A 23,217-nucleotide genomic window follows, 5' to 3' on the forward strand; every position below is an offset into this window, starting at 1 on the left:
TTCTAGAGGAAATTAAAAATACAGGATCTTTGGGAATGAAGGTGGGTATTTGGGAATCATTATAATTTGTTATTTGAAGCTAATAATATGAGAGCATTCAGAGAGAAAAGAACGGGAAGACTGAATGTAACTTTCCCTTCTTTAAAAAATTGTGGATAATGTGATCTAGTTTCTTGAGCATCACAGTGACTGATCAGCTTGTGGTGACTGATCACTATGCTGACAGTCAATCTCCACCTATCTCATTCAGTTTTCTAACAGGCAAAATCCTTAATCAGGAGGAGAGTTTAGCTCTAGCTAAATTTCCCTTGTCCAGCATGCTCCTCCTCCCACAACTTGGGGAAACAACTAAAGGATTGGACTAGGAGCAGAAGTTTGGAATGGTTAAAATGTAGCAACATGTGTTTTCTGAAACAGAATTCCACTATAATAAAAAAAGCATTTGAATGCTCCCTTGTAATTCTATTAGAACTCCTAGGCTTTTTAATGATACAACCTAATCGGTGACAGGCAGGAGTGTAAAGAAGCAAGAGTAAAGAAATTAAGTAATAATAGCACTTCAAAAATGTGTGCTGTAGCTTACCAAACACAACATTTATGAATTACTAGATAAAAGTGAGATAAGGTGATGTTATTGGATTGTTTTAAACTTAGTTCTTGAAAATAGTATAGTGACTAATACTTTGTGTTCTGGTTTTATAACTTTATATGGACCTTTATATCAGAAAACAACATAACTTACATAATTGATAAATACTAGAGCAAAAAAAAATTTGTAGTTTTTCTAAAGAACGATTTTACAGAATTTTAATAATTTTGTTTCAGAATTTTCAATATTCTTTTCAAACTGTTGATTTAAATTCAAGTCATTCTAACATACTCCTTGCAACCAGGAAATGAATAGCTTGACTTTGTATAGTCAGATTTTTTTTTTTTTTTTTTTTTTTTTTTTGAGACAGTCTCACTCTGTCGTCCAGGCTAGAGTGCAGTGGCGTGATCTTGGCTCAGTGAAACCTTCGTCTCCTGGGTTCAAGCTGTTCTCCTGCCTCAGCCTCCTGAGTAACTGGAATTAGGTACCTGCCACGAGGCCCGGCTAATTTTTGTATTTTTAGTAGAGACGGGATTTTACCATGTTGGCCACAGGCTGATCTCAACTCCTGAGCTCAAGTGATCCGCCCGCCTTGGCCAGATGTGTTCTTTTAGCCTTCCTTCTGCTCTTCTCCTCCCCAGTCCTAAACATACCTGAGAGAAATACTCATCTGTTCGGATACTCAACATTCCATCTTTTTTTCCCCACCCAAGGACACTACCTAAACATTTTATTTTTAAACATTTTGTCTTTGCTTTAAGACATCTTGCCATTTGTGAAAATGCAATACTCTTAGGAAGGGTGTCTATGTTTTTCAGTATTTAATGTAAAGGAGAGTTTACAATGAGGAGGAGGAGGATAAAAGTCCTAGAAAGAGAATTAGGGTGCAAAAGACCTTGCAGTTTAGGGTTGGCTTAATCTACTGTAAACATGTAAACCATGTTTTTAGTGTTGGTCTATGACAGGACTCAAGTATTTACTTAGTTATAGAGATTATTTTAATTAAATCTAGTGTGCTTTTCTTCTGCTATAAGCATTTTAAAAATTCAGTTACTCAAGTGTACAAATATAGCATTTAATGTGTATTTGTGAAACTTGCTTTAGTGAATTAAGGGAAGTGCCTAATGACTCACACAGAATTATGGAGCTGAAAAGAGATTTTGAGAGATAATGTAATCCAATCTTCATTTACAAATGAAACAGAGGCTCAGAGTTGAGAAATATCTTTTGGGATTGTTCCTAATTATTGATAATATTGTTGAATTCTCTTAACTTTTCTTGTGTGTTCACATTTACGAGTTACAGTAGTTGAAATTAATTAATTGGAATAACATAATGTGTTTTATTTATAGTTAAAGTAGTTTTGGTTGAGGCCTGCATCAGAATTCTTCAGTGTTTTGTTGTAATGCAGAGGCATACCGTATGGCATAGAGGAGAAACTAGTTTTATGTTCCCTAATGTAACTTTTTAAACCAAGTCTAGAAATTTTTTTTTTTTTAAGTTGTACTCTATAGTTGCCAGGACAGATGACTTTCATAAAATGAATGTTCTTTTTTAAAAAAATTCATTATGGTTTCAGAGATTTATATCTGGATTTTAGTTATTAAAGGTGTACTAAATGGGATGGGTACCAATTAGCCATTTCAAGGCCCTTTACAAGTTTTGTTTTTGATATTAGTAACTACCTTTTCAGAAGCCTTTTGAGGTAGTTACTATTACGTAACTCCCATTTCAAGGATGAGGAAACTGAGGATATAGTTAACTAGTAGATCTAGAATTTTAGCCTTAGGGTAGTCTCATTCCAGAGCTCACTGCTCTACTGTTCCCTAATTGAGATATATCCAAGGAGAGTGGTCGAATTGTTAGTCCAGTAGAGTGTTCATCTTATGCATACTTAAACCGAGAGCTACTAATTTTTAGTACAAATATGAAACATATAGGGAGGTCTTAGTGACCAGTTCACTGATTTGATTAACCTGTAACACATTAAAGTGAAATATGGATTTATGTATTGCTTATTTGGGTATTGCGAGGACTAATAATTGCTGATAAATTCAGGACAGCTCAGTTAAGGAAATGATGCCTAATTACATGTGTCTTCAAAACGAAGGCATACATATTTCTGAAGCTGCAATTTGAAAATGAATAAGCCCTACTCATGCATTACTTACTGTAATTATTTACTCACTGTGCATTGTGTGCTCATTAATGACTGCACAAAACACATAAATGAAAGTTAAAAAAATAGAAGAACTTAAGAAAGTAATCAAGTACTTATTTCAATCTCAGTTCTATGCTGAATGCTATGGTAAATGCAAGAAAACTTAAGGCATGATTTTATACTTGAGGTTTACAGTTTAGTGCTAATGATGAAACTAATGTGTGAAATAATTATGGATAGTTTATTAGTATTTAATTGTTGCGGGAGATTAATAAAGCCTCTAGTATTTGGAGGATGATTTATGAAGAAGCTGAACTTGATCGGATTCTTGGAAAGGCATAAATAGGATAAAGCTCCATAATGGCGGGGATTATTTTGTTTTTGTTCATTATCTATTCAAGTGATAGCCTCCTGCATGGTATTTAATAATGCCCTGTAAATATTTTACTGATGAAGGGAAGTCGTGAAGGAGTTTCAAAGTATTTGGGAGATGGGTCAGTTAGGAAATTGCTCTACCTGGAATTCAGATATTTCTACTGGGAGCTGTGGGATAGAAAGTAGTTTATTTACTCATCTTGCCTTATTTCAGAAGGATTTTAAATGTTGATTTTTATTTGATAGTAGTAGATTGTGTAAATCATTAAGCAGAAGAGTGATAAAAGTTAAATTTATCCAGTATTAGTCTGGGTCTAGTATTTTATTTTATTCTATTTTAAACAGCTTTATTGAGTTATAATTCATATACCATAAAGTTTACTCTTAAAAGTGTGTAATTTAGTAGTTTTTAGCATTGTCACAAGGTTGTGCAACCATTTCCAGTAAATTTTATTTTAATACCTGGATACCGTTCATCGGCATCTAGTCAATTTTAGAACATTTTCATGGCCCCAAAAAACCCCACACCCAGTAGCAGTCATTCTCCATTACCTCTATCCTCAACCATTGACAAACACTAATTTACTTTTGTCTTTTTTTTGAGATGGAGTCTTGCTCCATTGCCCAGGCTGGAGTGCAGTGGTGCAGTATTGGCTCACCGCAACTTCTTCCTCCCAGCTTCAAGCGATTCTCATACCTCAGTCTGCCGAGCAGCTGGGACTACAGGCACGCGCCACCACGCTCAGCTAGTTTTTGTACTTTTAGTAGAGACAGAGTTTCACCATTTTGGCTGGGCTGGTCTGAAACTCCTGACCTTGTAATCCACCTGCCTTGTCCTCCCGACATGCTGGGATTACAGGTGTGAGCCACCGCACCTGACCTACTTCTGTCTTTATGAATTTGCCTAGTTTGGTCATTTCATGTAAATGGAATCATACAATTTTTGGCTTTTTGTGACTGATTTCTTTCATGGAGCATGTACTGACTGCTATAACTGTTATCTTCAGTGGTGATAGTTGAACCTGCAGCAAAGGGATTGAGAAAACATTGTTGAGAATCTTTGAAAGCAAAATTAAAGGAATGGGTAGAGGGATAAAGGAAGGCCTATGGATAAAGGAAAATCATCTTGGGAAGGAAATGTTTACTGAATACTTAGTGAGTTCTGTTCACTGTTATGTCCTTAATCCTTATGACAACCTCATGAATTTAGTTTTATTCCCTATGCATTAGGAGTAGTCTATGATCACAGGATCACAGGCTAGTAAATGGTGGAACAAGCATTCAGTCATGTCTTTTTTATATCAAACTTCATGTTCTTTTCTCCTCACTAATGAAAAGGAGTTAAGATTTTAAGGTTTAGGAGAATTTTCTGTTGATACACAGAGTAGGAGTCCAGGTTCTTCCACTCAAGAGTCCATCAGTATTTTTGTGTCAGATTAAACATTGACTTGTGTGTAGTAAGAAAAACATTGGAGGGAATTGGAAAAGTTTTTTAAACCATTGCTGTTTATCTTTATAGCTAATATTGTCTTACTCTACTTGACAAATTTCCCTGTGCATTAGCCACTGTGTTCTTGTTTTAGAAGTTTCTGGCCGGGTGTGGTGGATGATGCCTGTAATCCCAGCGTTTTGGGAGGTCTAGGCGGGCGGATCACCTGGGGTCGGGAGTTCAAGACCAGTTTGACCAACACGGAGAAATCTCGGCTCTACTACAAAATACAAAATTAGCTGGGGATTGTGGTGCTTGCCTGTAATCCCAGCTACTCTGGAGGCTGAGGCAGGAGAATTGCTTGAACTTGGATGCGGAGGCTGCAGTGGGCTGAGATCACGCCATTGCACTCCAGCCTTGGCAGGAAGAGCGAAACTCTGTCTCCAAAAAAAAGTTTTCTAGCATCAAATTACCTTTTTGAGCTTTGGTATTGTATGAAGAAAACTGGCTAAGCTGAGAATTGAGATACAAGGGGTATAGGCATTGGGATCAATTTGTAAACCTCTGTTTTCATTTGGATTTATTTGGTAATCATGTCTTAGATAAGTTCTATAAGATGTGCTTTATTTTTATAATACGGTTAGGTTATAAGCAAGTCATTCATACTAGGATAGAATTATTTGAACTTTAGTGGTTGTCAGTATGAAGGTTTTTGAAAGAGTTGTGCTAGGTCTATCCTTAAGTTTTGGGGTCTTATATTCATTTTGTTACATCATTTCATTTGTTGAAATATTGAAAGTTAAAACTTGTTCCATATATAGAGCACAGGCAGAGTAGATTTAGCATCATTTAGGAGCCCTAGAATTTTTGGAATTGTAATGGAACATTGGCCTCAAAGACACCACTATATTAGCCCCTAACAAGAGAGTATGATTGTATATGCTTTTAATGTACAAGCATTTGAAATTTGTAAATTTAAAAATAATATGTAAGGCAAGGGATATTAATGCTTTTGCAATACAGGCATAAGTTATTTTACTACTGAAAAAGATTCTATTAATAGATTTCTTTTTGGTAAGTAACATCGATAATATAATGGATACCTCTATTTATTAGAATTATTACCTGTGAACATTTTATCGTACTTACTTTATCTTTCTTGTTTTAAGGCACACAAGAGCATTATTGATGACTATCCCCAAATCCACTTCCCCTTTCCTCAGAGGCAATTACTGTTGGGCCAGACTCACCTTTTTTTTTTAGTATAAAACTCATCTTTCTTTTGCTATTGATTTCTGCCAGTCTAGCCTCCCCTCTCACCTAGCCTTCTTATATTTTTATCACATTTTCTTTTAAAACATATTTGATATAGATTTATTCTGCTTTAACATGTTCAGTAGCTTTCTAGTATTAATTTCTAGTCACCAAGGCTTTGATAGCTTCAAAAGTCCTTTTGAATTCTTTTATCTACATTCCTTTCTCTAAGCAAGTCATTTTCCAAGTCCCTTACTACCTCCCTTTCCTAGCCAAAATCAGCATTGTAGATTTTTTTCATTGCTGCCATAGTAAAAGCTTTTCTGTATATTTAACTTGCTTCTCTAGGTCACAAAGAAACATTTTTGGTTTAGTTTTTTAAAAAATTTTTTGGAGACAGTCTCACTCTGTCACCCAGGCTGGAGTGCAGTGGCATAATCTTGGCTCACTGCAACCTCTGTCTCCTGGGTTCAAGCAATTCCTGAGTAGCTGAAATTACAGGCGCCCACCACCATGCCTGGCTAATTTTTGTACTTTTAGTAGAGATGGGGTTTTGCCTTGTTGGTCAGACTGGTCTCAGACTGCCTCGTCCTCCCAAAGTGCTGGGATTGCAGGTATGAGCCACTGCTCCTGGCCACAATGTAGTGTTTTAATATAAGTAAACCTTGTGTCATGAGTCTTACAATCAAGCTAATTAATGTATTTGTTACATGACATAGTTATCTTTTTTGTGTGATAACACTTAAGATCTCCTTTAGGCAAATTTCAAGTGTAAAATACTGTATATTAATTATTAACTGTAGTTACTATGCTGTAATGTAGATCTCTAGTACATACTCATCTTATAATGAAGTTTGCACACATTGATCAACATCTCCAATTCCTTCATCTGCCAATACCTGGCAACCAGCACTCTACTCTTATACGTCAAGTTCTATTTTAGATCCCCATATACGAGTATAATATTTTCTTTATCTTTGATTTTCAATAGTTCCACTTTGTGCCTAAGCGTGGTTTCCTTTAGATTTATTCTTCTTCGGTGACCTTGAGCCTCTTAAATCTCTAAATTTCTGTCTTTCACTAAATGACAAAAATTTTTAGCCACTGTTTCTTTTTGTTTGTTTGTTTTTGAGACTGAGTCTCGCTCTGTCACCCAGGTTGGAGTGCAGTGGTGTGATCATGGCCCACTGCAACCTCTGTCTCACAGGTCCAAGCGATTCTTGTGCCTCAGCTTCCTGAGTAGCTGGGATTACAGGCATACACCACCATGCCTGGCTAATTTTTGTATTTTTAGTAGAGATGGGGTTTCGCCATGTTGGCCAGGCTGGTCTTGAACTCCTGGCCTCAAGTGATCTGCCTGCTTCAGCCTTCCAAAGTGCTGGGATTGTAGGCATGAGCCACCTCATCTGGCTTGTCACTATTTCTTTTAAAAAAGATTTTTACTATACTTTCTTCTCCTTCTGGGACTTTAGTTTGTCACCTTTTTGATATTGTCCTTGATAAGTCCCTGAAGCTCTGTTCTTTTCTCTTTCTCTGTTTTTTCCCCCATTTTCAGAATGGATAATTTCTACTGTTCTGTCTTTATTTTAGTTTCTCTGGTGATATTTCCTGTATTAATCAATTACAGGTCTGTGTTAATACTCATTGTTGATTCCAAGTCATTATCTGATAATTCCAACATTTGTGTCATCTTAGAATTGCTTTCTGTTAAGTGTCTTCTTCTGGGATAATGGGTTACATTCTCCTGGTTCTTCTTCTGTGAAGTAATTTTGGTTTGTATGAATATAGCACTCTTGTTTATTCATTCTCTTGTTAAACATTTGCTTTGCTTCCAGTTTTGGGTCTTTATGAACTATTCTGTTGTGAACATATGTGTACACATTTGTATGGATAACTGTTTTGATTGTTCTTGGGTAGATTCTACCTAGAGGTAGAATTGCTGGGTCAGATGGTAAATGAATGTTAAATTGTTTTCATAAGTGGCTGTATCATTTTGCATTCTAACTAGTAATGTTTTTGTTTTTGTTGTTGTTGTTATACAACCCTCCCTCTAACTAGTAATGTTTGAAAGCACCTCAGTGCACTTTTAATTTGCATTTTAAAAATCCCATGGAGTTGAATGTCTCTTCATTTAATAGCCATTTCTATTTTTCTAAGAATGGTTAGTATCTTTTGCCTTTCCTTCTTCTGTTTCTTCCCTTCCTCCTCCTTCCCTCCCTTGTCGTTCACATTTAGGTACCCTTTATATGTTACAGAAATTATCTCTTGTCTCTTAGTATAGATTATTTTTCTCCATTACTCATTTTTCTTTTGAGTACTTTGGTTGTGTTTTTGTAAATAAATTTTTAATTTTTACATAGTTGAAATAACCTTTTTTAGTGTATGGATTTTAAGTTATAGTTAGAAAGATTCCTGTACTCCCGGGTTATAAACTATATCACATTTTCTTTTAAAACATATTTGATATAGATTTATTCTGCTTTAACATGTTCAGTAGCTTTCCAGTATTAATTTCTTTCTGGTAACTGCCGAGGTGGGTGGATCACGAGGTCAGGAGTTAAAGACCAGCCTGGCCAACATGGTGACACCCTGTCTTTACTAAAAATACAAAAATTAGCCGGGCGCGGTTGCTCACGCCTGTAATCCCAGCACTTTGGGAGGTCGAGGCCGGTGGATCACGAGGTCAAGAGATCGAGACCATCCTGGTCAACATGGTGAAACCCTGTCTCTACTAAAAATACAAGAAATTAGCTGGGCATGGTGGCGTGTGCCTGTAATCCCAGCTACTCAGGAGGCTGAGGCAGGAGAATTGCCTGAACCCAGGAGGCGGAGGTTGCGGTGAGCCGAGATCGCGCCATTGCACTCCAGCCTGGGTAACGAGAGCGAAACTCCGTCTCAAAAAAAAAAAAAATACAAAAATACAAAAATTAGCCTGGCGTGGTGGCAGGTGCTTATAGTCCCAGCTACTTGGGAGGCTGAGGCAGGAGAATCGATTGAACCCAGAAGGCAGAGGTTGCAGTGACCTGAGATCACGCCACTGCACTCCAGACTGGGCAACAGAGCAAGACTCTGTCTCAAAAAAAAAAAAATTGTGGCAAAATACACATAAAGTTTACTATTTAGCCATTTCTAAGTGTGCAGTTTAGTGGCGTAAAGTATATTCACATTATTGTGTAACCGTTACCATCCTGCATGATCTAGAACTTTTTTATCTTCCCAAACAAACTATCCATTAAACGATAACTTCCCATTTTCTCCCCACATGCGAATTCTCAGGCAAATTCCATTCTACTTCCCGTCTTTATGAATTTGACTTTTCTAGGTACCTCCTGTAAGTGGAATTGTACAATAGTTGTTGTTTTGTAATTCGTTTATTCTACTTAGCATAACGTTTTCAAGGCTCATATTGTAGCATGTATCATAATGTGTTTCCTTTTTAAGGCTGAATAATATTCCATTGGAAGTCTATATCATATTTTGTTTATCCATTCACATGTTGATGGATGCTTGGGTTGCTTCCACCTTTTGGTGGAATTGCTGCTGTGAACATGCATGTGCAAGTACCTGTTCAAGTCCCTGCTTTCAGTTCTTTTGGGTATATACTTGGAAGTAGAATTGTTGGCTCATATAATTACTGTATTTAATTTTTGGAGGAACTATTGTATAGTTTTCGACAGCACTGCACCATTTTAAACTCTCACCAGCATTGCACGAGGGTTTCAGTTTCTTTACATCAGCAACATTTGTTATTTTCTGTTTTTTTTTTTTTTTCTGTGATAGCCATTCTAATGGGTGTGATGTGGTATTTCATTCTGATTTTGATTTGCACTTTCTTAATTATTAGTGAGGTTGAACATCTTTTCATGTGTTTATTGGCCATTTGTATTTTTCTTTGGAGAAATTTCTATACAAGTTCTTTGCTCATTTTTCAGTTGGGCTTTTTTTGTTGTTGTTGAGACGGAGTTTCATTTTTGTTGCCCAGTTTGGAGTGCAATGGTGTAATCTTGGCTCACCTCAACCTCCGCCTCCTGAGTTCAAGCGAGTATCCTGCCTCAGCCTCCCGAGTAACTGCGATTACGGGCATGCTGCCACCATGCCTGGCTACTTTTATTAGTTAGTAGAGATGGGGCTTCTCCATGTTGGTCAGGCTGGTCTTGAACTCCAAACCTCAGGTGATCTACCTTCCTTGGCCTCCCAAAGTGCTGAGATTACAGGTGTGAGCCACTGCACCTGGCCAGTTGGGCTTTGTTTTTGATTGTTGTGTTGTTCTTTATTCTGGATATTAATCTTTTACAGATAGTGATTTACAGATATTTTCTCTCATTCTGTGGATTGCCTTTGCACTGTGTTGATAGTATCCTTTGATACACAAAAGTTTTTAATTTTGATGAAGTTTTTTTCTTTTGTTACTTGTGCTTTTGGTGTCATAGCCAAGAGATCATAGCCAAATTTAGTATCATGAAGCTTTTCACTCTGTGTTTTATAGTTTTAACTCTTTTGTTTAGGTCTGTGATCCACTTTGAGTTAACTTTTGTGTATGGTATAAAGTAAAGGTAAAACTTTATTCTTTTGCATGTGGATATCCAGTTTTCCAGCACCGTTTGTTTAAAAGACTGTCCTTTCTTCATCTTAGTAGTTATGGCATCCTTGTTAAAAATCATTTAATTATATATGTGAGAGTTTATTTCTGGGCTTCTTATTCCATTAGTCCTTATACCAGTACCATAATGTTTTGTTTACTATAGCTTTGTAGTAACTTTTAAAATGAGGAAGTGTGAGATCTCCAGCTTTGTTCTTTTTCAAGATTATTTTGGCTATTCAGGGTCCTTTCAGATCCATATGGATGGATTTTTGTATTTCTGCAAAAATGTTATTAGGATTTTGATGAGAATTGTGTGAATCTGTGGATCAATTTGGGTAAATAGCTTTCAGATGTGAAAGTTTGTCCCAAGTCTGAATTCTCTACTGACTGCTGTTTTCCAAATGGCAAATTTAAGACAAATTGAAGCCATTTAAACCTATTTTTAAAGCTCATTAGGAGGGAATGAGATCAGATTGTTTACTAGCTGTGCAAAAAAGAGTTTTTGCTAAAAGTAATTTAGAACAGGGGAGAAGTTGCTTTTATGAATGACTTTTTCATTTATTTTTTGTTTTTTTTAATTGTAATTTTATAATAATTTTTTAAAAGACAGAGTCTTGCTCTGTTGTCCAGACTGGAGTGCAGGGGGTCAGTCATAGCTACTCCGTGGCTCAGGTTTTCCTCCCAGCCTCCCAAATAGCTAGGACTACAGGTGTGAGCTGCTACGTTCAGTTGATTTATTTTTTATAGATAGCAGTTTTTTAAGTGAGAGAAAAAGTGAGAGAAATTCTTCTGCCGTCTACTTGTACAAAATTTCTCCTTTATGGTGACTATCGAGAATTTTGAGAGTTCATAAAAATATCTTAAGGATAATATGTAGTTATTTCAATTGTAAAACTCAATAGAATTGGTAGGTTAATGGAGGCTAGTTTACGTTTGAAAAGCTTTTATTTTGAAGTTTTAAACGAATTTAATATTTATACTTTCCATTTTTTTCTTATAAATTTAAATGAAGTTTGTAAGGAAAACTAATATAACTGTATCCAAATCCCTTCCAGTTTAACTTGAATGTGCTCTTCTAATATTACTGTACTTTATGTGTGTTGAATTGAAAATGGTTGCGAATATACTGGTCCCAGTGTATCCTTTTGACTCAATTCATCATTTTCTTCATGTTTTTCTAGACTCAACTTTGTTGAGAACTACTCTTTTTTCCCCCAGGACTCCTCCTGACCTTGCTTAAATGTTTCTCTACTCATATATGAGCATTAAAATATTTTTGTATGAGCATTAAAAATTTTTTTTTTGTCTGAGATTTCTACAGTTCTATTCTGATTTTTAAAATTCTTGCAATGTATTTTCTGTACGCTTATTCTCTGAACTTTGACTTGTGATTTTTTTTTTTATTTTCCAATCTTAATTTTTAAAGTTTGCTGATAGTATGCGCCTACTGGTTTTAAAGAGTGATATTTTTTTGTCATTCAGTACTTTGCTTTCTGGTAGAGAAAATGTGGCTTTTTGAAGGTTGAGCCTTCAAACCTTTTTTTAAAGTTTAGGAGATTATTTTTATAGATTGTATCCTATACCACATTTTGCTTTTTTTTTTTTTTGAGCCAGGAACCAAATTAGTTTTTAGAGTCTAAGCAACTTCTAAAGTTACCTGTGATAGTTTCCCTCATATTTCTTAAGAATTGGTGAAAATATTGTTGTCTTTATTATCAAATGCTGTAATTTAGCAGTCAGCATAACTTATATAGACAGACTTTACATGATTTTGTTCTTTTGAGATATTTAAAATTTAAATCTAAGGTAGTAGAACATTAGTTACTGCCCCCAAAATATAGTAGATTATTTTGGTGTGGCATTTAAAATACATTAGAAGTATTAAATAAATTATGGTATATCCATACAGTTGGATACTATATGCATTTTTGTATTTTGGGAAGAGCATATTTATTTTTATTATGTATTGGTTGTTTTGTATTAGGTTCATTCGATCCTTTCGGTGTTTATTATGAAAGTAATTCATTGATGAATATGCTTAGCCTAGGAAACTTGATTTTGGCCAAGAATGGGGTCTTGATCAGTTTGGTAAGCTGGTTAAATGAGTGTTTCTTAAGAGAATTTCTACTGTAATGTGGTTTGTACTTCAAATATTACTGTGATATTTAGGAGATGATATTTACACACATAAAAATAATATATAGGCTTATGGTTGCAATGAAGAATAATTGAAAGAAAGGATGCATGATAGTTAAAATGATCAGGAAAGACTTCCTGGAGGAGTTTTAAGTTGTGATAAAAGCTTTTTTTTTGAGAGGGTGCACTGTGAACATAGATAATATGTGAGGGGGGGAATGGGCAAGGCATATTGGGGAAAAAATAATAGTAGGTGTAGTATGCTTAGAGCTGGGTTTATGTAAAAAGTGATAGCAGATACTTATAAAAAATTGGAAATGATTATGGAGAACTTTAATATTCAGCTGAAGGAATCAAAGAATATTATGATTGTTCATGTGGATGGGCCTTTAGGAACAATTTTACAGTGAATAATTTTATATGGAAGCAAGTTCATACTTAATCTTGTAGGCAGTAGAGCATCATAACTAAAAAAAAAAAAGATTTTTGAGTTAGGTTGTTTGAAACTGGGAAATACATATTTGGTCTTCAACCCTGTTTTCAGACATACAACTTCTAAAATTCTTAGAAACTCCAAAGTGATGTCTGTTAGAGTGCTAATGGGATGACTGTTGGCTGGCTGCCTGTAGGTAACTTTAATATGGGGCTGGTCACTTGAAAGACCAAGGAATGATAAGTGGGTTGGGACTTCTAGCCCCACCACAAGGGCTGAAGGTTAAGTTGATCACCAGTGGCCTGTTGTTTAATCAATCATATCTGTGCACTGAAGCCTCTATAGAAACCCCAAAGGACAGGGTTTGGAGAGCTTTCAGATAGTTGAGCACATGGAGGTTCTGGGAGGGTGGTACAATGGAGAGAGCATGGAATGTCCATGCCTCTTCCCACACACCTCACTCAATGTGCGTCTTTATCTGTATGCTTTGTAATATTATTTAGAATAAACCAGTTAATGTGTTTCTCTGAGTTTTGTGAACCACTCTAGCAAATTAATTGAACCTAAAGAGGGCATATGGGAAACCCATCTTCAAGCTCATGAATCAGAAGTTCCAGAGGCCTGGGCTTGTGACTGGTGTCTGAAGAAGTGGGGCAGTCCTTGGGACTGAGCCCTCAATCTGTGGGATCTGATGCTGTCTCCAGGCAGATAGTGTTGGAATTGAATTAGAAAACACCCAACTGGTGTCCACTGCAGAATTGATTGCTTTTTTTTTGTTGTTGGGAGAAACCCTCCCCACATTTGGTCACATAAGTCTGTGTTGATGGTTGTTGTGGTGGTGTGAAAACTAGAAAAAAACAATTTGAGCATTGGTTTTTAGGTATATTATTCTGTTGTTCTTTGTAGGAGTTCTAGAATTGAAAATACTCTTTGTTCTGTTTTAGGGTATTGTTGAGTATAGCAACTTGAATTGCGATGGTGACAAATAAGAAAAAATGTAGAGAGATTAATATGTGGGATCAGACCAAGGAATAGTTAGGTATCAACAATTCTTTCACTGAATATTGGTCAGATAGTAGTAGGCTTTTGGGTAGAGTGTTTTGGTTCAACAGTTTTAGATTGCCTTGTATTAAACAAGTTTTTATTTTGATATGGTATACTAGTCAGTTTCATTTGACCACTGGTGAAATGTTAAACTATACCAGATAGGAAGGAGAGCATCTAATGTAGCAGGAGCAGCGTTAATAGTGGCTTGGTGGCAGGAAATGGGTTGGAGTGTTGAGAAATTGTCAGCTGTTTTTATGGTTAGGGAGTTTAATGTGGTGTCAGGGCAGCTGGGAGAGATTGACAGAGGCCAAATAATAAAGGGACTTTTTTGTATACCTTTCAAGGAATATATTTTTTTTAAATGTGGACAGTGGGGAATTTTTGAAGAGGTTAGTCTGTTTTTTTTGTTGTTGTTGTTGTCGTTGTTTTGAGACGAAGTCTTGCATTATTACCCAGGCTGGAGTACAGTGGCATGATCTTGGCTCACTGAAATCTCTGTCTCCCAGGTTCAAGCAATTTTCCTGCCTCACTCTCCCGAGTAGCTGGGATTACAGGCATCTGCCTCCACACCCAGCCAATTTTTGTATTTTTAGTAGAGATGGGGTTTCACCATGTTGGCCAGGCTGGTCTCAAACTCCTGACCTGATGTGATCCTTCCTCCTCGTCCTTGGCACACTCAGTTCTTGAACTTGATTTGGAGGCTAAAACATTCCCCAAAGAATTTTTTTTTTTTGGAAACAGGGTCTCACACTATTGCCCTGGCTGGGTGTGGTGGTGTGATCTCGGTTCACTGCAACCTCTGCCTCTTAAGTGCAAGCGATTCTCCTGCCTCAGCCTCCCAAGTAGCTGGAATTACAGGTGCCCATCACCATGCCTGGCTAATTTTGTATTTTTAGTAGAGATGGGGTTTCACCATGTTGGTCAGGCTGGTAACTCCTGACCTCAAGTGATACACTTCCCTTGGCCTCCCAAAGTGCTAGGATTACAGGTGTGAGTCACCACACCTGGCCACCAGTAGACTTTTTTTTTTTCCCATTTAATCTTAGAAAAAAAGATTCTGCAGATATTAGAGTTCAAGAATGTCATAGCAGTTACCTGTCTGCTATTTACCAGTGAGTTTGAATATGGAATAATATAAAATGTTACATTCTCTTTAAAGCCTACTTGTAGTTAATAGCTTTTCCCACATAGCCAAAAAGTGTCCACCTATCACCTAAGTAGCCCCTCCGTACTGCTTATCAGAGCTCAGCTTTTATATAGTTGCTAATCTTTATGTTGTTGTTGTTATTATAAGAATATAGGCCAAATCTACTGTGACAAAGCATTAAATATTATATTTATTTTTGAATAGTAATTAATTTGAATCATATGAAATGATGTACAATGAAAAATCTCCCTCTTATTTCTTTTCATTACCTCCCAGTTCCCTTTTTTTTGGGAGACAACCAAAATTACTGATTTCTTGTATAGTCTTCTAGGGATATTTTGTGCCTATACAGAATACAAAATATTTTGTTTTTACTCCTCCCCATTACTTTTATGCGACTATACCATATTTGATATCTTTGTTCTGTATCTTTGTTCAATTAGTAATACATTTTGGAAATTGTTTCATTCACTATAGTAAGAGCTTTCTCAGTCTCTTTTTTGTAACTGCATAATATTCCATAGTATAAACTTAGCATATTTCACTAGTATCCAGTTTGATTGATTGATTTTTAGGTTATTTCCAGTCTTTTGCTGTTAGAAACAAGATTGTAGCTAATGACCTTGGTTGCATATTATTTCACATATATTCCTGAAGGATCAATTTATTGAAGTGGAATTTCTGTTCAAAAGCTCTGGGCACTTATTATTTTGATACAGTTGTGAAAGTAGGGGTTAAATGAAGTGAAACTAAGAATTTGGTATATTGTTTACCTACAAGAGAAATTCTGAGAAAGAAATTTATAATTGCTAAAATATTAGTGAAATCTTTATAACATTATTTTGTTTTGCAGGTATACGAAACTAGGATATGCTGGAAATACAGAACCACAGTTTATCATCCCTTCCTGTAAGTATTTTAAGCCACAAATGAGCTTATTTAAAAACCTCTCCTTCCCTAATAATTTAAGTAAAAGAAGTAATCAGTTCTGACATCCCATACGATTTAATCCTTTAAAAACATGGTTTGCCAAGTTCTAAGTGTGGTCTCATCTTCGTACCTCTGACCATTCATTTCGGCTTTCTGTTTAGCTCCCTATTTGCCATGTCTACCAAATATCTTTTTAAAGCAAAAAAGAAACGAGCTGATATTGAAACAGCAACCCAGTTTTTGGGGGAATATTGCAGTTAACAGTGTGTGGGTGTAACTAATTATCAATTGGTCCATTCCTCGTCATATGTCTTTGAAGACTGTCCTTTGGTTTGTGGATATGACTACTGCTTGCAGGGCCTGTATCTGTTGATGTCCCCACTGAGTGCCCATGTTTCAAAATAAGGATGGAAGGATAGTATCTCACCTTTAGAGATGTTGACCTCAGCTGTTTTCTAATATCCTGTAAACATATTGTTGTATATCATGTCTTCAGAGTATTTTTATCTTATTTTTGTTAATCTTGCTTAAGCTGACCATTAACTGTCTTTCAGTAGTTTTTAAAAAATATTCTAACATTTGGATTGCTATTAGTGCTCTTGTTTGTTAGGATAGATTGTATGTCTGTTCCTTAATGAACATACTTTTATACTTTTGACTTGCAAACAGTTCACGTTTTTTTGTACAAAATGTAGTAACACTTCTGATCTATTTGTCTTACAGCCAGATTAAAACTTTCACAAACCAAATGACAAACCTTTTGAGCCATTGCTTGGTGGGTCTCACTCCTAAACATTTTAATTCTGAGAGTGTCACTAATTTTTCACAGTCATAGTGATGTGACTGAATTTGTATTGTTATTCATTTATGAAAAGAAAATGGAAGAATGAATATGTAGAGAGTAATGAAAGCAGTGTATGTTTCAGAATAAATGAAGTTGAGAATAAGATAGGAATTGTTAGACTTTGCCAAAAACTGCAGATTTTTAGTATCACTTGAGCACTCATTGGACACAAGAGGTCAACTGTTTTGTCATTTGTATAGTAAGAACAAGATTAAGTGTGTGACATTGAAGAAATACACTGTCAAAATTGCATCTAAAAGGGGAAATGTTTTTAGGGTTTTTATCTACTCCTCATTTTCTAGAAACAAACTTACTTGACTTTTGCATTTCTCATATTTTGGTATACTTTTCTAGGAACCGATTATGTAAGAACTTAGGCTACTACCTAAATCTAATGCTCTTTTAAAACTCAGAATGGATTTTAGGTGATACTGATGAAAAAGCTCATTCATGTGAGTCTAGTGGCCTTTATTATTACCTTCTAAATATTTTATTCATGCATATTTATTGTCTGCTGAACTGAAGAACAGGTTTGCTTTTCTTTACAGTTTTTCCCACATATCAACAATACATTGATTGTTTTTTGTCTGTTTTAGGAATTCGTTGATACAGGTTGGCTTTATTGCTGACTAATGTAGAGGTACTTCTGTGGGCTAGTTCTTGACTTAGTGGTACTTCAGTTTAGTGTTAGACCATTGTGTATGTACTTACTAGTTTCTTTAAGCTACTGTAACAAAGTACCAAAAACTGGGTGGCTGAAAACAACAGACACTTAAAATTCTGGAGTCTGTAAGTGCAAAATCAGTGCATCAGCAGGATCATGCTCTTGCTGGTGGCTCTAGGAGAGAAACCTCCCTTCCTGTCTTCTAGCTTCTGATGTTTCCTTAGGATCCTTGACTGGTAGATGCATCACTCCAGTCACCTGGCTGTCCTCTTGCTGTGCATCTTTACCTCATCATCCTTCTGTGTGTTTGTGTTCAAATTTTCCCTTTCTATAAGGACACTAGTTGTACTGGATTAGGGGCCACCTTGATAACCTCATTTTAGCTGAGAAGATCCTGTTTCCAAACATGGTTACATCCTGAGGTACTGGGGATTAAGACTTCAACATATATTTTTGGGGGTACACAATTCAACCTGTAACAATGCTGGTGGTATGATCTCTTAACTTTTAATCTTTTGTGTATAATCTTTTGTTATGATTATATCAGGAGACTACTGAAGTTATTTCTGCCATCTTAGCAAAATTGGTTTTGGTTATGTTCTTAAATGGCTGTGTTAACTTTTTGTTGGAGGCCTATATAATCTTGAACTTTTGAACCATTGGATCTCATCACTGTTGAATCCATTTTTTATTTCATCTCTCTGCCAGAATATGAAGTGTTTGCTTTTTTTTTCATGTCCTATGAGTAGTTACAGTATGTTAAAAATGCATTTGCCTACTCTAAGGTTTTTGATTTTTGGGTTTTTTTTTTTTTCTCACTCACCCAGTTTTAATGCTGCAGGTACAGTGTTTATAATTAGCAGATAGAAACATAGCCACTGTCTTTTAGTGATAGGTATCGAAATTTGATCTGGAAAGCCTATGTGTATGGTTCAATGTTTTTTTCATATACATATTATATTTAGGATATTTATAGTGAGCCACCTGGATGTCTATGTACATCATAAGTAAATTGCTAGAGAGAATTTCTAGCATTTAGAAGGACTAGATGGTGGATTTAAAATTTTTTTCTTCCAGTTATTTTCTGCCCACTTTCTTAAGGATATAGCTGTTACTAAATGAAAGTAACAGTTGAATGCCAGATTAAGTGCATTCAGACAACTATTTTGAAGGAAGAACTGATATTGAAGGATTCAGACATTTATTAACTTAATTTAAAAATACCTAACAAGTTTTAGCTTTGAAACCGTATGCTGAATTTGTGAAATTATTTAAGGATATGTTGTGGGTGTTACCTAAATCAATTGAGATTTCCTTTTGTATATGCAGTTTAACAGATCCGTATTACATTTAAATTACTAGACCACAATAGTAATTGCTATTACTAGACCCAATCGGTGTTACTAGACCCAATAGTGATAGGGTAGAGATATATGGAAAGCCTAAAAAATTCTCCTTGAATTTTTTTTTTCTCATTTGTTAGTGTTTTTCAGTTTTTTCTTTCCAGTTGTTCACCAAGCATATGTGGAGTTGATGGGATTACAGTTTTACTCAGAATCAAAAGAGAATTTATATAATTTTAAAAATACATATTTGAAACATTTGCACAGCTGTGTTTTGGCTTTTTGCATTCCAGGCCTTACCTCTGAGTGGAAACTGAGGTTTTGTGTAATGAATTTTGTCACTGGTTTCTTATGACTTTTGTGAATCAGTTTGACAATTTAAATATGCTAGGTCATGTTTTACTTTGTAGAACTTTGTAATGCAAGAAGTGTAAGGTAAAAGTTTGTCTTAATTGAAGAAAATGAATTGTTTGACATATCTAAATAACTTATTTTAAAGGTATTGCTATTAAGGAGTCGGCAAAAGTGGGTGATCAAGCTCAAAGGAGGGTGATGAAAGGTGTTGATGACCTAGACTTCTTCATTGGTGATGAAGCAATAGAAAAACCTACATATGCCACAAAGGTATGTTTTTTTCTGGTTTGTATAAATAACACTTTCAAAAATTAGTTTGTTCAGTGCTTATGCCCTCTGGAATTCACTCTATAATAGGCCTTATTAATATCCTTAAACCTCTTGTCAGTAGAAATTTCTTTTTCCTTGTGGCACCCTTCCCTGTTGCTTTAACTTTGCTTTTTTTTTTTTTTACTAATCTCTAAGAAGAAAATTTTAGCCCGTTCAAATTAGCAGTATTTATTTTTCCACATCCCCTGGATCTCAGGGCCCTCAATAAAATTAGCTTTCCCTTACTTCCACATTGCTACTTCTGCAAATATTTTCTTCCCGTCTTTATTCAAACCTATACCATTTTTCTCTATTTGAAGTTTATACTATCTGGAAGTGCTGTTCTCTTTCCCGTTTTTCTCTTCCCCTTTTTCTTTTCTGCCCTTTTCCCTCCCTCTTTTAATTGAGGTATAAGTATGTAAGTGTTAATTATAGAGTTTGAATAATTTTATGACTGTAATCATAACAGGTAAAGATACAGATCAAATCTAGTAACCCTGAAGCTTTCCTTGTGCCGTTCACAGTCACCACTCCAGTTGCCCCAAAAAATAAATGCTATTCTGACCTTTATGATTTTTTGACATTGACTTTATCCGATTTGCAAATATCTTCCTTTGTACTTCTTCCCTTCTCATAATTTATTCATTTATGAACAACTACCATGTGTAAAATACTTTGCCAAGTGTTGAGAGTAAAATGGTGTATAAGAAAAATAATTTCCCTGACTTCAAGGCTATTATAATGTGGTGGAAAGGAAGACATTGAAGAAATGATTACAAGTGTGATGAGGGTTAGAGAAAGGGAAACACACATAGAGTGCTCTGGGCATGTATCACAGGAGTAGCTAACCTAGTGTAGGGATTCAGGAAAGTCCTCGAGGAGTAAATCTTTAAACTGAGTCTTGAAGAATGAAATAGGAGTTAGCTGGTGAGGTGGGCAGGCTGAGTTGTTTTAGATGGAGAAGCTGATACATGAAAAGGCTTTGCAGTATGAGGGGGACTAGAAGCTCATGACCGATATGCCTGAAGCATGGAGAATGAGGTGGAAAGAAGTGCAGAGGCTGAATAGGTTGGCCAGGAAAGAGCACCGGAAATGTTGTTAGACCATGTTAAAGAATTTGAACACTTTCCTATAGGCGACATTAATGGGTATACCTAGAGGAATAATTTTTGAGCTTAAAGTGCAAATATTGGAATCTACCTGTTGGAACTTGAATCCTGGCTATACTAATTTCTGACTTTGTGATATCATTCAATTAACCTTTTTGAGTTTTGATTTCTTTGTCTGTAAAATGGAGGTATTGTTAGTACTTCAGGATTTTTTTACTTTCTGTTTTTTAAGACAGAGTCTCTGTCATCCAGGCTAGAATTCAGTGACGTGAATATGATTCATGACAGCCTTGATGTCCCAGGCTCACGTGATCCTCCCACCTCAGCCTCCCAAGTAGCTTGGACTACAGATGTGTGCAGCTATGCCCAGCTGATCTTTTGGTAGAGATGGGGTTTCATCATGTTGCCCAGGCTATTCTTAAACTTCTGGGCTCAAGCGATTTGTCCGCTTTGGCCTGCCAAAGTGCTGGGATTACAGACCCGAGTCATCATGCCTGGCCCAGGACTGTTGTTATAATGCTTAAGGAGATGTGTATAAAGAAATTGTTATACTCTAGTACTTTGAACATGATAATTACTCAATATATGTTGGCCATTTTTACTTAGAAAAGATTACTCAGGCCACATTGACAAGGAAGAGAAATTATTTGGGTAAGGTAAGCATGATTCTGGGAAAACCAGATAATTGACTATTGCAATAGTCTAGGCAAGAGATTTTAGTGACTTTTAGTGACTTGGACTGTAGTGATGGCAGTGGGGATAGAGAGAAATGGAAATTGTGTATGTGCATTCACACACGCAGCTATTTAACTTTTATTGTGGAAAACTTCATATGAAGAAAAAGAGAAAAGAATATAATGAACCCCCATGTGCCCATCACACAACTTCGGCGGTTATCAATCTAGGGACAATCTCATTTTGTCTATAATCTTCCTATCCCAACCTTTAATTATTTTAAAGTAAATTGTACATATTATTTCACTTACAAATACTTCACTCTTAAATATGAAGACTTTTTAAAAAGATAAATATGACCTTAATTTAGTATGCAGTTTTTTAATACTGTCTGATATCTAGTCATTGCTTACATTTCTCTGATTATTTACTATATTGGTCATTCTGTTTGAATTGACATTAAAGTGCGGTCTACTCACTGGGTTTAGTTGGTAATTCTCCTAGGTCTCTTTTTATCTATGTTCTTTTTGCTGTGTGTATATTTCTTTTCTTTTTTGTTCTTGCTGTTTATTTATGGAAATAAAACTTGGGTGTCTTGTAAAATTTTCTATATTCTAGGGATTCTGATTATTACATCCTTATTGGGTCATTTAACAGGGTACCGTATTTTCTGTATTTACTTTTTTTGTTATAAATGGTAGTTCAATAGAAGTCTGATTAGATTTATGAGAGGTTTTTGTTTGTTTTGACAAGGAAAGAAAGTGGATAATTAGAGTAACAGGGTGTGATTAATGGGATATTGATGATAAACTAGGCGTATCAGTCAAGGGTGATTCTCAGTTCCTAATAGTCTGTTTATCCCTTACCTGCTGAGATTGAGAATGTTAAAGGAGAAACTTCCAAAAATTATTTTATTTTTTTTGAGACAGGGTCTCACTTTATCACTCAGACTGCAGTACAGTGGCACAATCACAGCTTACTGCAGCCTTGAACTCCCAGACTCAAGTGATTCTCACACCTCAGCCTCCTGAGTAGCTAGGATCACAGGTATACGCCACCATGCCTGACTAATTTATTTCATTTTTTATTTTTATTTTTATTTTTGAGATGGAGTCTTGCTCTGTCCCCCGGCTGGAATGTGGTGGCGTGATCTCACCTCACTGCAACCTCCGCCTCTTCAGTTTAAGCAATTCTCCTGCCTCAGCCTCCTGAGTAGCTGGAATTACAGGCGTGTGCCACCATGCTTGGCTAATTTTTGTATTTTTAGAAGAGATGGGGTTTTACCATTTGGCTAAGCTGGCCTCGAACTCCTGACTCAGGTGATCTGCCCGCCTCGGCCTCCCAAAGTGCTGGAATTACAGATGTGAGTCACTGCGCCCAGATTTTTTATTTTTTGTAGAGATGGGGTTTCCCTCTGTTGCGCATGCTGGTCTCAAACTCCTAGGCTCAGTGATCCTCTCACGTTGACCTCCCAAAGTATGGGATTCCAGGCATGAACCACTGCACCTGGCATTTAAAAAATGTTTACTTGACATATGATATTGTACATATTTATGGAGTATGTAGTGATGTTTTGATATGTACAATGTATAATGATCAAGTCAGTGTAATTAGCATATTCACCTTAAACATTTATTTTTTGTGTTGAGAATATTCAGAATTTTGTTCTATCTGAAAATAAATAATAAACTATTAACTGTAGTCATCCTATAGTGCTATAGAACACTAGAACTTATTCTTCCTGTCCAGCTGTAATTTTGTATCCTTTATTCAAGCTCTCCCTATTCCCTTCTTTTCCCTACCCTTTCCAGCCTCTAGTAACCACTTTTCTACTAT

The 23,217-nt window shown here is 35.9% G+C and overlaps 1 protein-coding gene across 1 annotated transcript in view; it reads left to right on the forward strand.

Annotated features, from left to right (window-relative positions):
• ACTR3 (actin related protein 3) overlaps nt 1-23,217 on the forward strand; it is a 71,373-nt gene that overhangs the window by 6,156 nt on the left and 42,000 nt on the right. The window contains exons 2-3 of the mRNA XM_012468418.3: nt 16,007-16,062; nt 19,434-19,558. Of these exons, the coding sequence (XP_012323841.1) occupies nt 16,007-16,062; nt 19,434-19,558 (181 nt within the window). The remainder of the gene's footprint in view (nt 1-16,006; nt 16,063-19,433; nt 19,559-23,217) is intronic.

This window comes from Aotus nancymaae, unplaced genomic scaffold (genome assembly GCF_030222135.1).
Source record: "Aotus nancymaae isolate 86718 unplaced genomic scaffold, 86718_ANA_hifiasm-v0.15.2.pri h1tg000029l, whole genome shotgun sequence".
Lineage (NCBI taxonomy): Eukaryota > Metazoa > Chordata > Mammalia > Primates > Aotidae > Aotus > Aotus nancymaae.